The sequence below is a fragment of the Mandrillus leucophaeus genome, unplaced genomic scaffold (genome assembly GCF_000951045.1).
Source record: "Mandrillus leucophaeus isolate KB7577 unplaced genomic scaffold, Mleu.le_1.0 Scaffold75, whole genome shotgun sequence".
Taxonomy (NCBI): domain Eukaryota; kingdom Metazoa; phylum Chordata; class Mammalia; order Primates; family Cercopithecidae; genus Mandrillus; species Mandrillus leucophaeus.
This window is the reverse complement of record NW_012108141.1, coordinates 6,523,103-6,545,163: the sequence shown is the minus strand read 5'-3', so window position 1 is coordinate 6,545,163 and position 22,061 is coordinate 6,523,103. Positions and strand designations below refer to the sequence as shown.

The following is a 22,061-nucleotide window of genomic DNA, read 5'->3' as shown; positions in this document are numbered from 1 at the left end:
CGCCTTACCCACTTGCGCGCCTCCGACCCCGCTCTGGAGACTGCTGGCTGCCAAATTTTCAGCCCGCCGGTGGCGTCCACGCTCCTCTGGAGCCTGTGTAGTAAGAAGGAGCCCAGTGGCCCGTGGAGTCGCTGGTCTGAGATGGAGCAAGTTAGGAACATTTAGGAGCAACCAGGCTGACACTGAAAGACAGGTGACTGTGCGCGCTGCTGTCTCCTGGCTACATTTCCGCTCTCCCTGGGTACCTAACAGGCCCTGGCTGGAGCTCTGCCTGGTGGACCAACCCGCGCTGGAAGAGCGATCTGGCCCTACTGAACAAAAGCCCCACAGAGATCTCTCCACTCCTACACACAGCCCCAAATCGCCTCTGCCCCCAGCTGCCTAGAGGCAGTGAAGAGAAACCAGACGAGTGGCTGCCATGGTCTGGAAACATAGATGGGGTGGAAGGGAAGAGGAGATGAGAAAGGAAAAAAGAGCGCATGCTAAAAGAAAAAAACTCAGAGGGAAAATTTAAAACTTTGTTTATAAAAAGTCCTACAAAATTTGCACCCTACCAAATTTAACCTCTGCGTTTCTTCTAAAATAAAGAACTTTCCCCTAACTGTTCTTGGGAACCAAAGGCTGGCCACTCTCCTAACACGGTGTAGTCATGGTCTCAAGATACTAAACGTTGTTAAATCCAACTCTGGAGTTAGTAATTTCAATGTTCATCACGTCTCCCTCTCTAAACGTGTCCAGTTTTCCAGAGCACAATCTTCTTCCAAGCAGGAATGTCTGTCTGGTGTCCCCTAGTTATCTATCTGTCTGTCATCTATCTATCTATCTATCTATCTATCTATCTATCTATCTATCTCTATCTATCTATCTATCTATCTATCTATATCTTGTGTCTCTATATACCTATGTGTATACATTGTATACATACATATATACATATATGCATATACATATACAATATTAATTTGAGGTTTATGGTAGCGGTTGGAAGAGGCAAGTATTTGGGATTTGATTCTTCTTTTTAAAAAATAACTTCAGTTATGGATAGGGAGAAGGGCTGCACTTTGATGCCTAATGAAAAATGCCAGGCTAGTTCATAAGCAGAAGGTAAACAAATTGAACGAGAAGCAATGAGATTTTTTGTTCTCTCTCGTCATGGCTGGAGACTCGTCTTTGAGGCTAGGGCAAACTGGAAACAAGGTACCCGTCTGGGCACCAGCCTCTAGGTAACATACACCTCAGAAATCGCAATTCCTCATGACCAGGAGAGGGGTGCGTGTGCGAACGCCATATAGATGCATCTCCACCCAACCCGCCCGGCTGTTTCTGAGTATCAGTTGGTCCCAGTGGCCTGGGCTCAGGAAGGTGCGCCTGTGGCCCGGGAAATACCTGCTGTCCCTCCCAAATCTTCCGCTACCCGCCTAGGACGGGTTTTGTAGGAGAGCGAGTAACTTACTTAACATATTGGCTTCGTGGGAGCCGTTGACTTTGCCATCCGGGTAGATCTGCAGATGGAAACCGATGCCTACTCTGCAGTAGAGGCTGCCGGTCCGGCGCCCCGAGGGGCTCCACTGGAAACTGCTCTGCTCCAAGCCACTTCCTTGGCTGCCCAGAGAAGCTGCGGGGGAGGAGGAGGCAGAAGAGGAAGACATAGCGCTACTGCTGCTCTGTCTGCTGCTAGAGCCTCTAGGGTTCCTATCAGTGGCAGCGGGTCCGAGTTGCCCTTTGGGGACGAGACGCTTCTCCCCGTGAACCCAGGCGTTGAGGATCAGGTGGCTGAAGAAGAGGAGGAGGAGGAAGGACAGGCTCATTCTTCCAGCCGCGGGGGTCCTAAGTGCATCTTGCAGGGCTGATTCTGGGCTCTGTGGCCCCTCTGCGGCTGCGTGCCTCTGGCGCTGCTCGCCTCGCCGCACTGGGTGGACATAGCCTCTGGGAAGAGAAGGGGAGAGGGGGAGAGAGAGGCCACCCGAGCGGATCTCCGCGCTGGCACCGGGATATTTATAACGCCAGTGATCTCACTGCTCCGTGCACGCCTGCGAAGCTTCCCCTCACCCGCGGCTTTGTGTACTCACTGGCCGGTGCGGGGAGGGAGCCTCGCGGTCCCGGGGGCGGGGGATGTGAAGGAGGGAGGAGATCCGAGCAAGTGAGTGGGAGGAGAAGCTGGGCTGAGAGAACCTGCGCCCCGGACGCTGGGTGCGCCCATACCAGGGCCACGCGCCCCAGCATTTCTCACGGGTCGCGCGGTCACCCGGCTTCCCCTATTAGGGCCAGAGCCGCGTGGAAAGGAGCTCGGCGTGAGCAGCTGAGTCCTCCAGGGGCAGCTGCAGAAACGGGGGTGTTGAAATGTGGAAATGGATCCTCGTCCTTTCCCACCTCTACAGCACACTTATGACTGGGCGACGCACTTTTGCCCCCCAGGACACGATTTTCAGGTTCTCCTCTCTTTGCCCTGTAAACCCTGCTATCTTGTCCTCTCCCCGGGAGCCCTTCGAGAACCGCGTCCCGCCAGGAGATCGCACTGCTTCTAAGGCTTTCGGCGTTGGAAAACCAAACAGGGATTCGCAGCCCAACTTGGGAAGCCTTTGGTGTGGCGCGGCTGGGGGAGAAGGCTATTGTTGTTGCTGTTGCTGTTGTTGTTGTTACCGATTTATTAAAGAGCTAAGGAATGGGTTTATTCGGCGTTTAAAACGCCACCCTGAGTCATCAGGCCACGACTGGAGCTGCTTTCTTGTTGGAAACTCTCGGCTGCGCTGAACATTATGACGAATTTGTTTTTCCTTCTGGGAAGCTCTCGGTCTGTGTTCGTGAGAGTGAGGGCACACGCACCCCTGCGCCCGGACCAGGGAAAGAGGGGCAGGGGCTGGCCACCAGCAAGTGTGACTGACCGCCCAGTTGTCCTCTTTCGCCCCAGGATCCCCATGGCAGGAAGGATTAGTTAACCGCTCGCTTTAGCTTACTCAGACCTGCCATTGACTGAGGGACCGACCCCAACGAATAATTAATGATGTGCGCGCTGGATTTCAACCTTAGGAAACCTGAGAACGGAGAGTTTCCTCGAGAACGGAGAATTTCCCTGAACTCAACGCCCCCAGACTGTTATTTATCTGGGAAATACACCTGACTTGCATTCTTGGAATGTTTCTGTCTAAAAACATATTTGAAACTTTAAACTAAGCTATGATACATTATTCATTGGTTTATGAAACGGCCCGTGTTATTGACTGATAAGGTCAATTCAAATGAGCCAAGGTTGATGCTAAGAAATGGCCTTATCCATTATCGAGTACCTGCTTAAGGTTTTCCATCTCAATAATGAAAAGCATATAAAACGAATATAGAATTTTCAGGTTTGTAATCTTCCATCGCCAGAGTACTTAACATCAAAGAACTTGTAAAACAGAAGGTTACCTGGAAAGTGTAGTAAAACCACTGTGATAAAGAGGACGTCACACATAGATGTGCATAACATGGGCACACTATATCAGATACTGTCCAGGGCTGAACACATCCCCTCCCCACTGTTCTAGGCTCAAGTTACATACTTCTCCCTTAACTAGGGTGGGTAGGCAGATCCTCACAAGGCAACCCTAAAAGTAGATATTGAGAACAGTCACAGTATCTCTCAAAATGGTCTACTTGACTGAAATCACCTTCTTCTGGGGTGGATGATTGTAGGACGGTTCTGAACCTGGGTGTTGTTCCTTCTTCAGTCTATGGCAAAGCTGTCAGCGTTTAAGCCACATTGCTGCTGCTGAACGCCATTTGTAAGTCCCCCCATGCCATGCAAATACACAGCCCATTCCTCAAGTGATGAAGATTCTCCAAAGCAAATTCAGTTGCTTGTTTCTCGCTTTCCTTTTCCCTAGGAGTCTGCTGAAAGAGGACAAGAGTGGTTCCTGCCCCAGCTGCATTATCAGCCCCCTGTCTAAACCCAGGAGATCAAGAGGACTCTGGGGCCCAGTTTCTGGAGCTGATATCAGCCTCCTGACTTTGCTCCCTTCTCTCGGTTTCTGCAGCCCAGCCTGCACTGAAGTAACCATCTTTGTTTCCCTCTTGACTCCTGCAGGAGCCAAACTGGGGATCAAATCCTTGCCTAGGGATGACCCAGGAAGGCAAAGACACCTGCTCAGACTTTAGTCTACCTCAACCTGGAGGATGGCGAGATACACTCTTCTGGATTCCAAGAACTTAGAAAGAGCCAAGGGCTCACCAACAGGAGACTAGTGGCCAGCTGATGTGGACAGTGATTGAATTTGGCAAACCAGTCCTCAATGCCCAACTGTCTTCCATACTGGAGTGGGAGGATTGGGGGTTGGGCGGGCAGAGGAATGCGCCCACATGCGCGGGGCTTAAAATCTCCATTGGTGCTCATAAGCGTGTAGGGTGGATGCTATTAAACTTTTAATTTTTTTTTTTACAAGAGGGTTACGTATGGGGCCATTTTAAAAAGCTGCCAAAGCTGAACAGTGCAACACGAAAGACAGCACTGCGCTTGTTCCGTGAGCTGAGTTGCCAAGCCCCCTTCCTCCGTAGCTCCGCTGAGAGAGGAAAGGGTGGCGCTATGCGCCAGGGTCGCGCCCGCCCTGGTCTACATTCTGCTACCACGCGGAGCCGGTCTTCCAGAGCCTGTGTCCACAGCAAACCTGCAGTGGGGAGTGTGGGGCGGGGAGGAATCTCAATTCACTGTTTTGGCTACCTGGAGCCCTAGTCCCGTGAACTCCAACCAAAAGAGCGCAAGCCTGCATCACACTTTCATCTGGCGACTTTCCGAAAAGTTTGTCACCCAAAGTCCCCTGCTGGGTACATCTCAGCTTTCCCCATTAAGCCTCGGTCGGAGCTTGGTCCAGATCTCCAGGGCATGAGCGGATTCGAGCCCACAGCTCGGTTCTCCCAGCTAAGAAAGCAAGTTTGGGAGAAGGTGCATGCGCTGTGCTTCCTGCAAAGGTAAGACAAACGGCCCCGAAGATTAGTTTCCACTCATGGCCACCTGACAGAGGACAGAACAACTACCCAACAGAGTAACAGATTCCACCAGCCACCTAGGCGCCAGGCCGTGAGTGTGCGGGCCTCGGCTTAGGTCCCCACCCCCTCTTCTTGGGTTCCCTTTCAGCAGCTTCTCACCCGCTGGGCCTCACATTTCCTACACCAACCTCCTCAGGCTCACTTTTCCTGGACCCCAGCATCTGAACTTTCTTTCCAGGCCTCCCCTATTTCTGTGTGGAAAACTGGTGGTGAATTTCCTCTATCCCTTTTGTAACTAGAAGTGTGATCTGGTTATGAGAGACAGAAATCAATGCAAAAGAAGATGAAGTTACCGGCAACCTCCGGTTGGAACCCAGAAGCCTAAGAAAAGAGAAGTCAGGGTGTATAAGTCAAGTCAGTGTATAAGCCCAATATTTCCTTCACTCTGGAGCCAATTCAATATTTACAACATTCTCCTGGGTTTAAACTGAGGCCAGGCCTCACTGAGGCAAGAGTCCTGAAGGCAAGACTGTTCATCCTACAATGTCCCATGCTGGGGTGGAAGGAAGGACCAGAGACAGATGATGGAGTAGGATGAACAACCCTGGCAATGCAAGCCACTGTACTGGGAAGCTGTCTGACTCAGGAACCAGGTTGCCACTGTGCCAGGCCAATCTTACACAGACTTCTGTTCCAAGAGCTTCAGTCACCCCAAAATCTCTACTCCTGGAGGCGCAGGTGCTATGAGAAATTTGCCTCTTCTGAGCTTTAAGATGCCTGTACAGTTTGAAGGCAAGGCCAAGTTTTCTTTTTTTGATCCAAAGAAAGCCCAAGGATTTTTAGAATGCTTTCCTGGGAGAACTGTTTCAAACGTGCCCCTAAAGGCCTCTGCACCTCACCCCTACCCAACTCTCTATTCCTATCACCCTTTCATATTCTCAGGCTATACCCAGATAGTACCATCTTTCGTTAATCAGGTCCTGGGAGCCCCACGATGGCCTCTAATTGCATACACTTTTTAATACAGACTGCTGTGGACTGAATGTTTGGGTACCCAAAATTCATGTTAAAACTCTGTTCTTTTATGTGATACTATTTGGATATGGGGATTTGGAAAGTAATTAGGTCATGAGGTTGGATTAGTGCAGGCTCCTCTCCCTTCCCCTTATAAAAAGAGGAGAGAGCTCGCTTCCTCTCACAATCCCAATCCCTCAAATGAGGAAACAAGGAAGGGTTCCCTCCATACTGGCACTCTGATGGCAGACTTCCCAACCTCCAGAACGATGAGAAATATGTTTGTTGTTTAAACCATTCAGTCCATGGTTGTCTTGTTATAGCAACCCAAGCCAACTGAGACAGAATCACAGTGCATTGCAGGACTCGGAAGCTAACCTGGTGGGGGCCCTCAGTCCATGTTCTTGCCAGGACCCTCTATTTCCTCCAGGCCTGGCTTCTCACCAGCCAAGTTGGCAGCAACTACAGCAACAAATAGCCTGCGGATAAAGGAGCACTGAGCTGGGAAGGGCTGGCTGTGAGAGGAAGAACCAAAGACCAAGAGAGACAGAAGAATGTGTGCAGTGTCTACTTTTGGGGTGATGAAGGTATAGTTAGAAATTGTGCAAGTTCTGAGGTTAGATTTCTCCTTCCTCGAGGGTCCAGTCCTTTTCTCTGAGGAGAGGCCTGTTTGCAAATGGCCAATAGCCACCAGGCATTATATCTGTGAAGTCAGAAAGTAAAGCAGCATTTGCTACTAAAGAGAGGTACTTTGTGACCTAAGTGAACTCAATGCAATCAGTTTTTCTCATAAAGCCCAACTCCTGTGCTTTCCAATTATCCCAGTGACTATTTTTGTTTTAGCTTCTGGTACATCCATGCACTAAGTCCCAAAGCACTATAGACCCCCAGTTATCTTAGCATACATTATCCAGTTGTAGGGAAATACTTGCTCCTGAGAACTGGAAGCCTTTTATCCTATCTATGGCCAGCCATAGAAGATGAAGGATAAAATTCCCTGTACTCCTTACGCATGCATATGAAAATCATGATTTAAAATCATACCACCATTCCCTGCCCCACAAATAAAGTCCTCTCTGCTCTTTGCAATGGGTTTTCTTACTGGCACAGTCTGTATCTAATAATGCCAAAGGGGAAATTCTAAACGTATGTGGATGGGTGCAGTACTTCCAGTCTTTTTTTTTTAATGAAACAGGATCTTACTCTTTCTCCCAGGCTAGAGTGCAGTGGCACAATCAGGGTTCACTGAAGCCTCCATCTACTATGCTCAAGTGATCCTCCCACCTTAGCCTGCTGAGTAGCTGAAACTACAGGCACACACCACCACACCTGGCTAGTTTTTGTATTTTTCATAGAGACGGGGGTTTGTGGGGGGCGGTCTCACTATGTTGCCCAGGCTGGTCTTAGACTCCTGCACTCAAATGATTTGCCTGCCTCGGCATCCCAAAGTGCTGGGATTACTGGCATGAGCCACCAAGCCCGGCCTATACTTCCAGTCTTAATTCCTCTAAAGGAGTGCCTTGGGTGGAAATCAGACTTTTCTTATCTATGAGAAAAGAAAAAAAAAAAAAAAAAAAAAAAAAGATAAATTAGCATAGCTGCTATTTGAATAGCTCTAGCGTTTGGTTTGTATCCAGAGACAGACCATAAGCAAATGGGTACTCATTCAAGAAAAGTGGGAGTAGAGGATGGGGGGAAAAGTTGTGTCCTCTTCTAGAACATCTTTCCTGTGCAAAATGGAAAGGGCAGGAAGAGAACAGAAGTGAGACCAAGCCTGGTACCAGCAAGAAAACAGGTAGGAAGCTGCTGGAACTATGATGCATGTGCTATTCATTCACCAACCCATTCAAAGGCTGTTTGTTCAGAAAATAATTTGATCAAATGTGACTTTTCAGACTAAGTCTGAGAGCCAGAACACACAGACTATGTTTTATTTATTTATTTTTTTAAAATAAAGTGCTTAGTTGTCTTCAGGGGGACAATACTTGGAGATGCAACTGTTGTGGTGAGAGTGCACCAAATCTGAAAGATGTCCTCAACAATAGCAAGTAGATAATTTGCTTCAGTTTAGTTTTTGGTGTGTTTTGTTGCTGTTTTCTTTGAGGAAAAGTATAGGCATCACATCCTAGAGAAATATTCCTTGCATACTTTTTCTGAAACCAGACACCTTGTGTGAAGTCAAAAAAATGATTTTGACTTAAACAAAAGCTGTTAACAAAAAAAAAAAAAAAGAGAGAGAGAAAGAGAGAGAGAAAGAAAAAGAGAGAAGAGAAGTAAAGAAAAGAATTCCTTTTCCTGTGGCCTCCTAAAAGGGAATTATTTGTAAACTTCACTTTTTGTCACCTTTAATCATTTTTTTTTCAAATTGCAAATTAAGTAGCCCAACAATCTTGGACCATTTATTCAATAAGCACAGTATGGGAACATTTGATAATCATGGTATATAACAACTAAACTCAAACTTACTACAGGTCCCCACTTTAGCTCCCATGCAGTCACACACAAAATGAGATTTAAAATGGAGTAGAAAGACATGACACATACAACTTAGTTTTAATGTTGTGATCATTTGCTCATATTATGACCATCATGCTGATAAATTCTATGACTTCTCATACATCTACTGTGTCCACACCCTTGGTCCACTTGCTATTCATTTCAGTAGCTGGCCCAGGTCAGAGCAATGAGAAGGTCCTAGCTTAGCTCCTAAAAAAAGGAAAAAAAAGTGACTAATCTTACATTCACAGATTTTTTTTTTAAACAAAGAATTTACTTCATGCAAATCACCCTGCTGTCTACCCTATCTTTGAAGCTCCTGTGTAATCCTTAAGGGGGGGATTTAGGAGCATACAGCATATTATAATACAACTTTTCTTCCTTGTAAAGAAGGCAATTTTCTTCTGGGAGCTAGAGGAGCACACAGTGGAACTCCACGTTGTAACCAGGGCCACCATCAAATGTATTGTGATTTGATTTTGCTTAGCTGTTTCACTTTTCTTATGATATATATGGTCTCAAGTAAATCTTAAGCTCCTCAAAGGAAATCTGTCAGTTTACACTGCCTTTTAATCCCCCAAATGCACAATTAACTGAAATCCTAAATGAAGATCCTTATAAGGAGTGGCTTCAAAAGATGACTTAATAATTATTTAAATTTTCTCCCCCAAAGAAATGAGACTCTACAGTATTTTAAAGCATATTGTAATGGTGAATGATTTTTTTTTTCTGCCTGCTGTTTCCTTTTTCTAGGGGAGTGAGGATTTGAAAGAGTGTGAGTGTGAGTGTGTATGTGTGTGGGGGGTGTACGTACAAGTGTTTTCATCGTTTGCATCACCATGGCTCTTAATTACAGTAATCATTTTTGCAAATAGGCTTTGTTTTCTACTCTGAATCCCTGGCTTTTGGCAGGCTGCATTGGGCAAACACCTGTTGTCTGGTTAAACAGAGAAACACCTGTCAGTGAAGCCACTAAGTACTAACTCAGGAGCTGTCATGGGGGTCTAGGGAAACTTTGCAATTGTCAGAAGAAAGGAAGGAGCACCTGCTTAGGGCCCAGGAGAGTCAAATGACAGCTTATTGACTTCTGACCGAAGATGTCTATGAATACATTCCCTTTCCTCTGCCTGCTTCTGAGAAATGCAGCCTGTGGCCACAACATCTGTTAACGAATGATTGAATGTGGCCAAATTTGAGGAAAATCGCTTTTTAAAGGAAATAGTTTAAGAGATATGAGGGCTTTGAGGCATCAAAATCTAAATGCCTTTTATAGGAGAATATCCAGGTGATAAGAGTGAAAGAGGGAAGTAATAAGAAATGGGAGAGGAAACAAAGAAATATTGACATGAAAAAAGGGACAAAGATGATTTTTTTCTATGTGATCATTTCTTTCAGAAAGTGACCATTTTGAGTGCATTAGCGGTACTGGGCTAGTTCTGTGTATAAACATAGATCCAGTAAAATAGACGTCCCTGGAAAAGTCTTTATCAATTCCCTTGACAGTTTAGATACTTAAATGCGGCTTATGCCTACACGTGGAAATGGAGGAAAACAAAATGGAAAAAAAAAAAAAAAAAAAAAACCTTGGCAAGGAAAGAGAAAGAGAAAATTAAAAAGCTCACATTTTTTCAAAGATAAATTTTAGTACCAGTGTTTATCTTTAGAAATCCTAGTCTTTTGTTGCTCATGCTTAAGATACATAGAAATCCATATTGGCTCAGGAAAATTTTCCTTTTTTAAATTTATTTTTATTTTCAATTTTTGTGGGTACATAGTAGGTACATATATTTATGGGGTGTAGCTCAGGGAAATTTCTTGAACCTCCATGATCCTGTGAAAGATTACCCACAGAGCTGGATGTTACAAGGATCGGGCACTTGAGCTTTTCCATCTGTATCTCCTTCCAGTTGGAATTACTCTCCACAATATTCTGTGGGAGGAGCTGCCAGCCTGAATTCTTCCTCCAGACGGAGATTGCTTTTCTCCTCTGCCCCATTGTCTCTCACAAAGCCACTCTCCTTTCCTTATATTATTATTTTCCTAGTCTTTGGGGGTCTCTTAGCATTAAATACAAAGGGAAATTGTGGGTGGATGAAAAAACCTGTAGGCAGGAAGGAGGACAGGCAGGAGAAATCATTAAGAGAACTTCTAATCTTGGATTCATCCTTGGTTTTTCTTTTTCCTGCACTCTCTGTATGCAATCCATTGGAAACTCCTTTGGCTTTATCTTCCAAATATATCCAGAATCCAAATACTTTCTACCATCTCCACTGCAACCCTCATCACCTCTCACATGGATGACTGCAATAATTGGTCTCCTTGCTTTTGGCCTTGGGCCCTTAAAATGTATTCTTAATGCAGAAATCAAAATAATCCTTTAAAAAATAAAAGTCAGTTTCTGTCACTCCTCTTTCTTCTTTTCTTTTTTTTGACACGGTATCCCTCCATCACCCAGGCTAGAGTGCAGTGATGGAATCACAGATCAATACACCCTCAACTTTCCGAGTTCAAGCAAGTGATCCTTGCACCTCAGGCTCCTGTGTAGCTGGGACTACATGCTCCCACCACCATTCCCAGATATATATTTTTATGTGTTTTTTTTAGAGATGGGATCTTGCTATGTTGCCCAGGCATGGTTCCAACCCCTAGGCTCAAACAATCCTTCCACTTTGGCCTCCCAAAATGCTGAAGTTACAGGCTACAGGCATGAGCTACTGAACCCGACCCACTCCTCTTCTTAAAACCATCAATCAATTCTTATCTCTTTCTTTCTTTATTTATTGAGATGGAGTTTCATTCTTGTTGCCTAGGTTGGAGTGCAGTGGCGTGATCTCAGCTCACTGCATCCTCCACCTCCCGGGTTCAAGCGATTCTCCTGCCTCAGCCTTCCAAGTAGCTTGCATTACAGGCATGCGCCACCAAGCCCTGCTAATTTTTATATTTTTAGTAGAGATGGGGTTTCTTCTTGTTGGTCAGGCTGATCTCAAACTCTGGACCTCAGGTGATCCACCCGCCTCAGCCTTCCAAAGTGTTGGGATTCCAGGCATGAGCCACCACTCCCAGCCAATCAATTCTTATGTTATTCAAAAGCTAAAGTCTTTCAGTGATTATGAAACCACTACACCTGCTCCCCGGCTCACTCCTTTCAAACCATGCTTGCTTCCTTGCATTCTTCAAACTCAGCAGCTAGGCTCTCATCTATCCACATTCACAAAGGCCATGTCCTCTTTTGGGACTGCTCATTCCCGATATATTTGTCTGGCTAACTCCTTCTCCTCCTTAAGTTTTTGCTCACATGTTTTCCCCTCAAACGATACCTACACCCTCTATACAGTCCCTCATATCCATACTGCTTATCTTTTAAATTTTTCCACAGCAATTATTTTTGAATAAGCAGTTACAGAGTTCTTACTATAAGCCAGATATTCCAGCACTATTGTCTTGTCTATTTTATATGTCACAAGAATACGAGGCACAGAGAGGGTAAATAACTTATCCAAGTCACACAGTTAGGAAGTGGTGGGGCTAAGGTTTGAATTCAGACAGTCTGGCTCTAGGAGTAATGCTTTTATAACTTTGTTTTGCTGCACTTATCACCCACTAACCCACAAGGGAACATTCTTCTGTATGACATTTATTGCTTATTGTCTGTTTCTCCCTGCTAGCATGCAAGCTTCCTGAGGGTAGAAATCTTTCTTTTGTTCACAAGTATTTACCAAACACCGAGAATGATGCTTGACACATTGTTGGTACCCAATAATTAGTCTTTGAATAAATAATAAACTTCAAGATTGAGCTTTTGCTCTCCATCTTGAGATACATTGTTTCAGGTTCATTGTCCAGAACTTTCACTTCTCAGGAACCTCAGCTTTACTCCATGTGGCTTCAGGCAGAGTAGAATGAGGAGAAACAGCATTCTAATCCAGATGTTTTATTTCAGCCTCTAATTTTTGAATGCAGGAAATTTCCTCAGAGGTGCTGCTCTTATTTCCCTCTGCTTTTATTGTTTCTTTTACAACTCCACCTATCCCTCTCTATCCCATAAATGAAGTAGGTAAATGTGATCCAGGAAAAAAAGAAGTAGTAGGGTGTTCAACCTTGTTCTTACACACACCAAAACCACTTAACCTTTTAACGTCATTTGCTACTTGAATTTCCTAGTAACAACATCAGGCAGATAGAGAGATTTTGAATCAGAAAATTGGACTGTTTGCCAGAAATGCCGCTGGTTCTTTGAGGTACCCACAATTGAAAACAGAACAAAGAAAACCTCGTCATCTACATTTCCTGAAAATGCCAGCAGAGTCTAGTAGAAGCCTGTGGTGCTTCAAAACTTAGTTCATTTTGTAAAGACAGCACGGGGAATATAGAAAGTGCTAGTATAAACCACTATACATGAAGTCTAATTCTATAGCCCACTGCCACATATAAACATACACACACACACAAAGCAGCTGCATAGCCATGGTCAAACTCCAAAGCCTTGTTTTTGTTCTTTGTAAAAATGGGAGTTGTAACTTTTACTCTGGTATTCTTTGTTGTGAGAAGAAAATAACACACGTGTGACTATGAATGTGAAATCATTACATAAACATAATTATGTGGTAAGTATGTCAAAATAATGCACCTTAATCTACAAAAAAGCCTAATGAATGAGTATAAAAGTCATTTAATCAGTTCATTTTGTCTTAGGGAAATGCAAACAGTAAAGCAAATCAAATTCATCATCTTCTTTGCTTTTTTGTGGCAGAAGAGTTTGGTCCTGTAGCTTTTTACAAGGTTGATATGATTCTCTATTGGCATTTCAGCAGCTGAAAGACAGTTCCAGTGAACATTTGTGGATTATAGAATGAATGAAATTTATCTACCTTATTTTGAAGGACAACACTAAAGGAAAGGAAGGTAATTAAAGAAGTCCATCTGCATTTTCAACCATCTTCTTCAAATAGTAGTATTGTTGTTGCTCTTGCCAGAACCATATAAAGGTGGCAAGTGTCACCAACCTGTCATCTCTCTTGACTCTGATCCATATTGATAAGCTGTAAACTCTCTAAAAGAAAGGTAGTTCACTTCAGGTTTCCATGTCAGAATACCCTTGTAGCAGATACCCTCATGCCACGGTAGTTAAAGCTATGTGTCTTAAAACAACCTCACATTGATTGAGTTAAACTTTGCAGTGGCTAAGTTGCAACAAACTTTAACCCGTTTTCACCTCTGTTTCTCCATTAGTAAAACCAAGATATAACCTTCTCAACTTTGTTTTCCTCACATATGATTACTTTTTAAAGTTTTAAAAAGTACTTTCAGGCCTCTTCATCTACTATGTACTTTGATTTGTTGGAGACAGATAAGCAACAGGACTGTATGTTTACTATAACAAGTCATATTAGTAAAAGTTTTGAGCATGGCTAAGATTAAAATTAAAAAGATTACATGTTTTAAGAAACAGAAGAATCATAAAGAGTCTAAATCAGGCTGGGCACAGTGGCTTGTGCCTGTAATCGCAGCACTTTGGGAGGCCAAGGTAGGCGGATCACCTGAGGTCAGGAGTTCGAGACCAGCCTGGCCAAAATGGCGAAACCCCGTCTCTGCTAAAAATATAAATATTAGCTGGGTGTGGTGGCAAGCACCTGTAATCCCAGCTACTGCAGAGGTTGCAGTGAGCTGAAATCACACCACTGCACTCCAGACTGGGCAACAGAGTGTCACTCTGTCTCAAAAAACAAAAAAAAAGTCTATATCAGTGTGAAAGAGCACCATTGGTTTGTTAGTAACATTTGAAATTGCTATTAAGAATTTGTGGCTGGATGTGGTGGCTCATGCCTGTAATCCCAGCACTTTGGGAGGCAGAGGCAAGAGGATCGTGTGAACCCAGGAGTTAGAGACCAGCCTGAGCAACACAGTGAGACCCCTATCTCTACCAAAGATTTTTTTTTAAAAAAATTATCTGGGCCTGGTGGCATGAGCCTGCAGTCCCAACTACCCAGGATGCTGAGGTGGGAGGATCATTTGAGCCCAGGGGTTCAAGGCTGCAGTAAGCTGTGACTGCACCTGCTGCACTCCAGCTCCAGCCTAGCCAACAAAGCAACACCCTTTCTCAAAAAATAAAAATAAAAAGAAATAAATAAATTGTATTACTATTACCTTTTTATTTATTAATAAGGCAGAGGGAAACTCTTACACTGTTCCCTTGCAATTGTTTCATAGTTAATACACTGCCATTGAAAGCAGGATTATTAACTAAGCAAAACTCTGGGGACTCTTCAGTTGGAGCTCCTTAAAGGGAATCACAAAAAGCTTCTTACAGGGAATGTTAATGCTGAGAAGCAGGAAACACTAAGGTCCTAATGTGAATTGACACAAGATTCGAGCATCTGACAGGAAGAAATCAGCACACATCTAAGCATCAGCACTGGCAGCTGCTTGGGTGAGCTATGCAGCATCATCCCTCTCCAGCAGCACACCTGACCCTAGAAGATAAAGCACGCGAGCCTCTGTGACATGCACAACTCTCAGAACACTTCCTGGCTCTGTCACCTGGAGCAAGTTTCTTGACCTCTCTGGACTTTAATTTCCTTTTTTGCAACATTGAAACGCCAATAACCTCTGCCTCGGGGAGTACTGTTTCAATTATTGTTGTGAAAATTAAGGAGCTAATGCCCATAAACAAATCAGTACTGTCAATTTCTGGGACCTTGTAAGCTTCACTGTCAAAACAGAATCCCTCTTTCTCCCCCTTGGAGATTCTGGAGGAGGGAGGGATTCACATTTCAATGCAAGTCAACAAATGTATCCAAATGGGCTTTCCCTTCCTAAGTCAGATTTCTTCAATCCAGTGAAAGATTAAAAAATGCTGTTTAATTTGAATGGTAAAAAATCACAAGGTGTTTCCTTTGTCATAAATATCAGAGATAATGTCATCAGATGACATACAGTAAAATGACAGGCCTCCAATTTAACAACAATGGTACACAATTTTTTCAGGCTAGGAAGTAATGATCTCTGGCATCTTGTCATTACTGGAGTGATGACTTTCTGGTACCTCCATTATGTGTTCTACCAGCAAGTGTAGCCATATCTCTTCTAGATAACAAAGGTGCCTGTCAGGTAGTGCCAGAATAAAGCCTTAAAATGACACTCCATTTGTCAAATCAGTATGTTGCAAAACACATTTTTCTTTTGGGAATTTCCCTAGCCTGTCTACATATTAAAGCCATATTAAAGAGTCCCTTTTGTGTTTGAAATGGAAAAACTCAGACAAGAGCAAACATTTTAATAGCAAGAGAGAGATTAGAGTTTCCATGAAACACACATAATCCTGTGCACACTTATATTTCACTTGTTGCTTTTCAGTATGAAGCTGAAAGAGCAACTGGACAACAGTAGTCAATGGTGTAAACTTAATTTGTATTTTCTTTTATTTTGGTTTTATTTCTGTTCAAAATGTATATGTAGTAAATGTCATTCTTTTGGCATGTGGATCTGAGTTGGGAAAAATTCTCAGTCATGTAGCTATCACCACAATCAATATCTTAATCTGGTTTCAATTAGTGCTAAGAAATATGTAACATAATTTGAATGATAAAGTGTGCCTGGCTCAGTCCTTCAAATGGAAAACATGAAGAATGGGGAAAAATATCAGAGGAAAGTTCTGTCTTCTGAGATATGCTTCTGTCTTCTGCAATGAAGCATCCACTTCTCACAATTTTTTTATTCATTTCTTCTCTTTTATTTATTTTTCTAATATCTCAACTTAAAAGCCATTTTCTCACAACAGCCTTCCCTGACTCATCCCCTACCCCAAATCTAGACGAATCTACACCTAAGTTCTTCCATGATGTGTTTCTAAGTGTTCTCTTCTTTTTAAAGTATCCCTTATTACCACAATTATATCTATATAGATACGTATATGTGTGTATATATGTGTATATATAGCTTTTGTTGGACAAATTGTCTCATGTCTGTCTCCCACACTGACTCAGCTAATAAAGGAGTTGAATGTTCATTGGTCCTCTATTCTCTCTAAAGAACACCATTTGTTTTAACAATTCTTTTAAGGTACTAGGTCAAAAAAAGCCTAATTCTTTTCATTAAATTTTAAATTAACCACCCACCCACTTCTATGGTAATTAGATAAAAGCTGTGAGAAGTAAGAGTCAGAGTGTATAACTGCAAATCAACAGTGTGATTTATAAAGCATGTAAATGAAGTTACATGTGGAACCTTCTTTATATCAACTTATTGCCCAACTAACAAATGACACAACATCTGCCTCTAGTCTCACTCCCTCTAGAGTTAGTCTACAGTCTACTGCACTTTTTAGTAGCTTTTACTGAACAATATGCTCTAAGCTAGGCTGGCCCACAAAAGTTGGCCTGGGTTCAAAAACTGGCAAGAGAGGCAACTCAGATAATAGCAAAGGTTTCTTTCATTTTGCTTTACTACAGAATCCACAAATAAGTAAAGAGCATGCATCATATGAATTTATGAAGGACTGCATGTGACTGCTTATTTCTTCCTAAGTTCTTCATATTGGTTGGTGTGTGCAAAGTATGTTGATTTAGTCAGTCCTTTAAAGTACTAATGGGGTAAGAGGAGCCAAAAAATAAAAATAAAAAACTGAAAAAACAAAAACATAAGACTACCACCGTGTATGTGTTTTAAAGGGAACAGTCCACATCAGCACTGAAGGTTCTATCAACTAGGAATTCTTGCTACTCCACAATGAAATGCTCTTGAATTCTTATTTCCATCATCATTGACATGTAGGAGCCCAGTCATGGCCTACTATGAACTTTATGCCATTGGAGACTCTATTTTGTTTATTATTTAACTGAATCCTCATTACCTATCATAATGCCTGCAACAGAGAATGCACTCAAAATATTTATTGCATGAGTAAGCAAATGCACTTATAAGTCAGTGCTAGTTCTGACTCTGCCATTGATTTACCACGTGGTTGGGCAAGTTACCCTCTCCATGTGTCAATCTCATCTATAAAATGTAAAATATGTAAAAGTTATTATTATTGTCGTTATTGAGACAAAATTTCCCTCTGTCGCCAGTCTGGAGTGCAGTGGAGCCATCGTGGCTCCCTGCAACCTCCACCTGCTGGGCTCAAGCTATCCTCCCACCTCAGCCTTTAGAGTAGCAGAGACTACTGGCTCACACCACCATGTCCAGCTAATTTTTGTATTTTTTGTAGAAATGGGTTTTTGCCTGTTGTCCAGGCTGGTCTCAAACTTCAGGACTTGAGGGATTCTCCCACCTCAGACTCCCAAAGTGCTGGGATTACAGGCATGAGCCACCACACTCAGCTAAAACCTTTAAAAACTAGATAGAGGCCAGGCAGGGTGATCCACGCCTGTAATCCCAGGGCTTTGGGAGGCCTACGCAGGCAGATCACATGAGACTAAGAGTTTGAGACCAGCCTGGTCAATGTAGTAAAACCCCATCTCTACTAAAAATAGAAAAATTAGCTGAATGTGGTGGCGCACACCATGATCCCAGCTACTCCAGAGGCTGAGGCACAAAAATCACTTGAACCAGGCGGCAGAGATTGCAGTGAACCAAAATAGCACCACTGCACTCCAGCCTGGGCAACAGAGTGAGACTCCATCTAAAACAAACAAACAAAAAACTAATAAACAGGATCAACAAGAAAAAGTCACTTATGCCTCCTCTTAATCTCAGGGTTTACTGATCATATTAAATTAGTTCAATTAAATTAAACTGTATTAAATGACAGAAAGAGTGTGTTTTAGTTCTAGTAATGCTGATTATTGATATATAGCTTTGGACATATTATTTAAATTGCATGGACCTTCATTTTCTTATATATAAACCTAGGAGAATAATGAAGATATTTCTGATACTTTTCAACATCAACATCAGATTATTCCAGTTTCTTTTACAGGTTTTATTTAAAACTATGAAAATTCTTTAATTAGGCCAGGCATGGTGCCTGTAGTCCCAGCACTTTGGGAAGCCAAGGCAGATGGATCACTTGAGGTCAGGAGTTTGAGACCAGTCTGGCTAACGTGGCAAAACCCTGTCTCTACTGAAAGTACAAAAATTAGCCGAGTGTGGTGGTGCAAGCTTGTAATCCTAGCTAGTTGGGAGACTGAGGTGTGAGGACTGCTTGAACCTGAGAGGTAGAGGTTGTAGTGAGCTGAGATCACGCCATTTCACTCCAACCTGGGCAAGAGTCAGACCCCGTCTAAAAAAAAAAAAAAGAAAATTCTTGAATTAATGTCTTTTAACTGTCCAATTTCTAATGATCCTTTTTAAACTTAAGTGAAATTAATCAGTCCTCTAAACTTTATGAAGAAGATACAATTCATAGAAAAAAATGTTTCTGAAAAATATAATAGAAGTAGGTATAAAACTGGGAGAAACAAAGCATAGGGGGAAAATGATATCCCAGGAGATGGGGATCATTGTGCTTGCAGGAGGATTAGTATAAGGAAACACGATCACAGCATCTACTAAAACAAAAAGAAGAGTACTCTAACTTACAAGAGTGGATTAGTCACCATTTTATCTTCCAAACTTTTCATTTTTGTTCTCTTTGAAACAACAATTTTGGATTTAAGTAGAACAATTTTACTTCTCCCTGGACACGAATGACAGCTTTCAGTTCTGCAAAGATTTCTTTTAGCCTTTGGAAAAGTGCCAAAGATCCAGGATGTTTTCCAGATTTCAACCACATTTCTGACATCGTGCATCAAATAAGATATGACACATGGACAGAATGGGTTCCTAGAGGTATTAAAAAAAAAAAAAAAGAAAAGAAAAGAAAACCTACCTCTTTGTTATAAGAGTAAACCTCTGTTAGACTGACAAGACCAGGCTGAGCCAAAATATCTTTAAGATTTTTCACGTTCTATTTAAAGGATACTGGTTTTTTTTTTGTTTTTGTTTGTTTTTTTTTTTTTTTTGGATGAAATAAAGTTTCAGAGAAGGTGGATAACATATCATTATTATTATTCAGAGCAATTCTATTGAGAAGCAAATTAGGTATGGCCCTACGGCCAGAAACTCATGAAGGACAGAAGAGTCATTGAAAGAAAACTAGAGCTTTATGTAGTCACAAATGATCCATTTGGGAAAGAGAAAGTTGAGGCATTTTAGACAAACTTTTTATTCAGTGAACTTTCTTAAGCTTTCTGACTTAAAAAACAAAACAAAACAAAAAACTAGCAAAACAGGAGAAAAAGCACAGAAACAATGACAAATGTAAATGAGTGGCAGAAAGCAGTTTCTGGAAGATGAAGAGCAGAATGGATCAAGAAATGGAAAAGACAACTACTTTTGAGGTGACACTAATTGATTTCTAACTTTCTGTTTTTAATTTCTTTTTTATTTTTTGAGACAGGGTCTTGCTCTGTCACCCAGGCTGGAGTGCAGTAGCTGGTTTATAGGTCCTGCAGGCCTCGAACTCCTGAGCTCAAGTTATCCTCCTACCTCGGACTCTCAAGTAGCTGGAACTACAAATGTGAGACATCACCCTAGCTAATTAATTTTACATATAGATATAGATATAGATATAGATACAGATATAGAAACAGGGTCTCGTTATGTTGTTGGGGCTAGTCTAGAACTCCTGGGCTCAAGCGATCCTCCTGCCTTGGCCTCCCAAAGTGTTGGGATTTCAGGCATGAGCCACCATACCCAGCCAATTTCTAACTTTCTAATGACCATCTTCAACTAAATTTCCCAAAGATTCCTAAAACTTTGCATGTCCTAAATATTCCATATATTTTCCTTTTTTAAACTTTTATTTTAAATTCAGGGGCATTTGTGCAGATTTGTTACATAGGTTTATGTCGTGGGGGGTTGTTGTACAGATTATTTCATCACTCAGGTATTAAGCCTAGTACCCAATAGTTATTTTTCATAATCCTCCCCTTCCTCCCACCCTCCACTCTCCAATAGGCCCCAGTGTGTGTTGTTTCCCTCTGTGTCCATGTGTTCTCATCATTTAGTTCCCACTCATAAGTGAGAAAGTGGGGTATTTGGCTTTCTGTTCCTGCATTAGTTTTTTAAGGATAATGGCCTCCAGCTCCATCCATGTCCCTGCAAAGGACTTGACCTCATTCTTTTTCAAGGCTGCATAGTGTTCTATGGTGTATGTGTACCACATTTTCTTTATGCAGTCCATCATTGATGGGCATTTGGGTTGATGGGCATTTGGGTTGGCATTCCTGTCTTTACTATTGTGAATAGTGTGGCAATGAACAAATAAGTATGTGTGTGTGTCCATATAATATAATGATTTATATCCCTTTGGGTATACATCCAGTAATGGGATTCCTTGATTGAATGGTAGTTCTGTCTTTGGATTTGTGAGGAATTGCCACGCTTTCACAATAGTTGAACTAATTTACACTCCCACCAACAGTGTATAAGCATTCCTTTTCTTCCACAACTTTACCAGCATCTGTTATTTTTCGACTTTCTAGTAATAGCCATTCTGACTGCTGTGAGATGGTATCTCATTGTGATTTTGATTTGCATTTCTGTAATGATAAGTGATGTTAAACTTTTTCTTCATATGATTGTTGGCCACATTTATGTCTTCTTTTGAAAACTGTCTGTAGTTTTGATGAAAACCTGAGACAAAGATTGGGTGTATTAATATATATTTTATTTGGAAGATTACTCTAAGAATCAGGACGAAAAAAGAGCTTTCAGAGAATGAAACCAGAAATGGGGGGAAAAAAAAGACAAAAAAGGCAAGAGTGGGGTACATTATTAAACTGGTTACCAGCAACAGCAGCTGGGGCTCAGATCCACTGGGACATATTGGGAACCCTGTAGAAATTGCCTGAAAGCATTACCCCCGTAGGATGGGGAAGTAGGAGCAATGATCCATTATTTCCTCTTCCTCCCACTTCCAAGCTGCATCTGTGTGTTGGTTTGGAATACGTGTGTCTTAGAAGAAAGCCCCTGAAATAGGAAAGCAATGATGCACATCTTCTCATTAAGATGGGACCCTAGCAATGTGCATGGAACTGCTTACCAGACAGTGCTGAAATCACTTGGGCAAAGAAGAGATGGTGCAAAGTACCAAAGTGTCTATTATAACCTTTACTTCAGATTGCTCCTCCCCATATATATTCACATTTTGTTTTCTGTGTGTTTGTTGTTGTTGTTGTTGTTGTTGTTGAGATGGAGCTTTGCACTCTGTCACTCAGGCTAGAGTGCAGTGGTGCAATCTCAGCTCACTGCAACTTCTGCCTCCTGGGTTCAAGTTATTTTCCTGCCTCAGCCTCCTGCGTAGCTGGGATTACAGGGGCATGCCACCACACCTGGCTAATTTTTGTATTTTGAGAGAGAGTTTTTCATCATGTTGGCCAAGCTGGTCTCAAACTCCTGGCCTCAAATGATCTTCCCACCTGAGACTCCCAAAGTACAGGGATTACAGACATGAGCCACCATGCCCAGCCTCACTTTTCTATTAATGCAATCACCATTATCAAGTTGCCCAAGGCATAATGCTTTGAGTTATTGTGTGTATCCACATCCCTCAATCCCTCACATCTGTATCAATACGTTTTGCTCCTTCTGCTTTTTAAATTGTAGTAGAT

General features: G+C 42.5%; 1 protein-coding gene across 1 annotated transcript in view; it reads right to left on the bottom strand.

Moving 5' to 3' along the window:
• FGF5 (fibroblast growth factor 5) overlaps window positions 1–2,084 on the bottom strand; it is a 32,591-nt gene extending 30,507 nt beyond the window's left edge. The window contains exon 1 of the mRNA XM_011966231.1: window positions 1,454–2,084. Coding sequence (XP_011821621.1) covers window positions 1,454–1,808 — 355 coding nt within the window. The 5' untranslated portion in view covers window positions 1,809–2,084. The remainder of the gene's footprint in view (window positions 1–1,453) is intronic.
• Window positions 2,085–22,061: the final 19,977 nt, after the last annotated feature.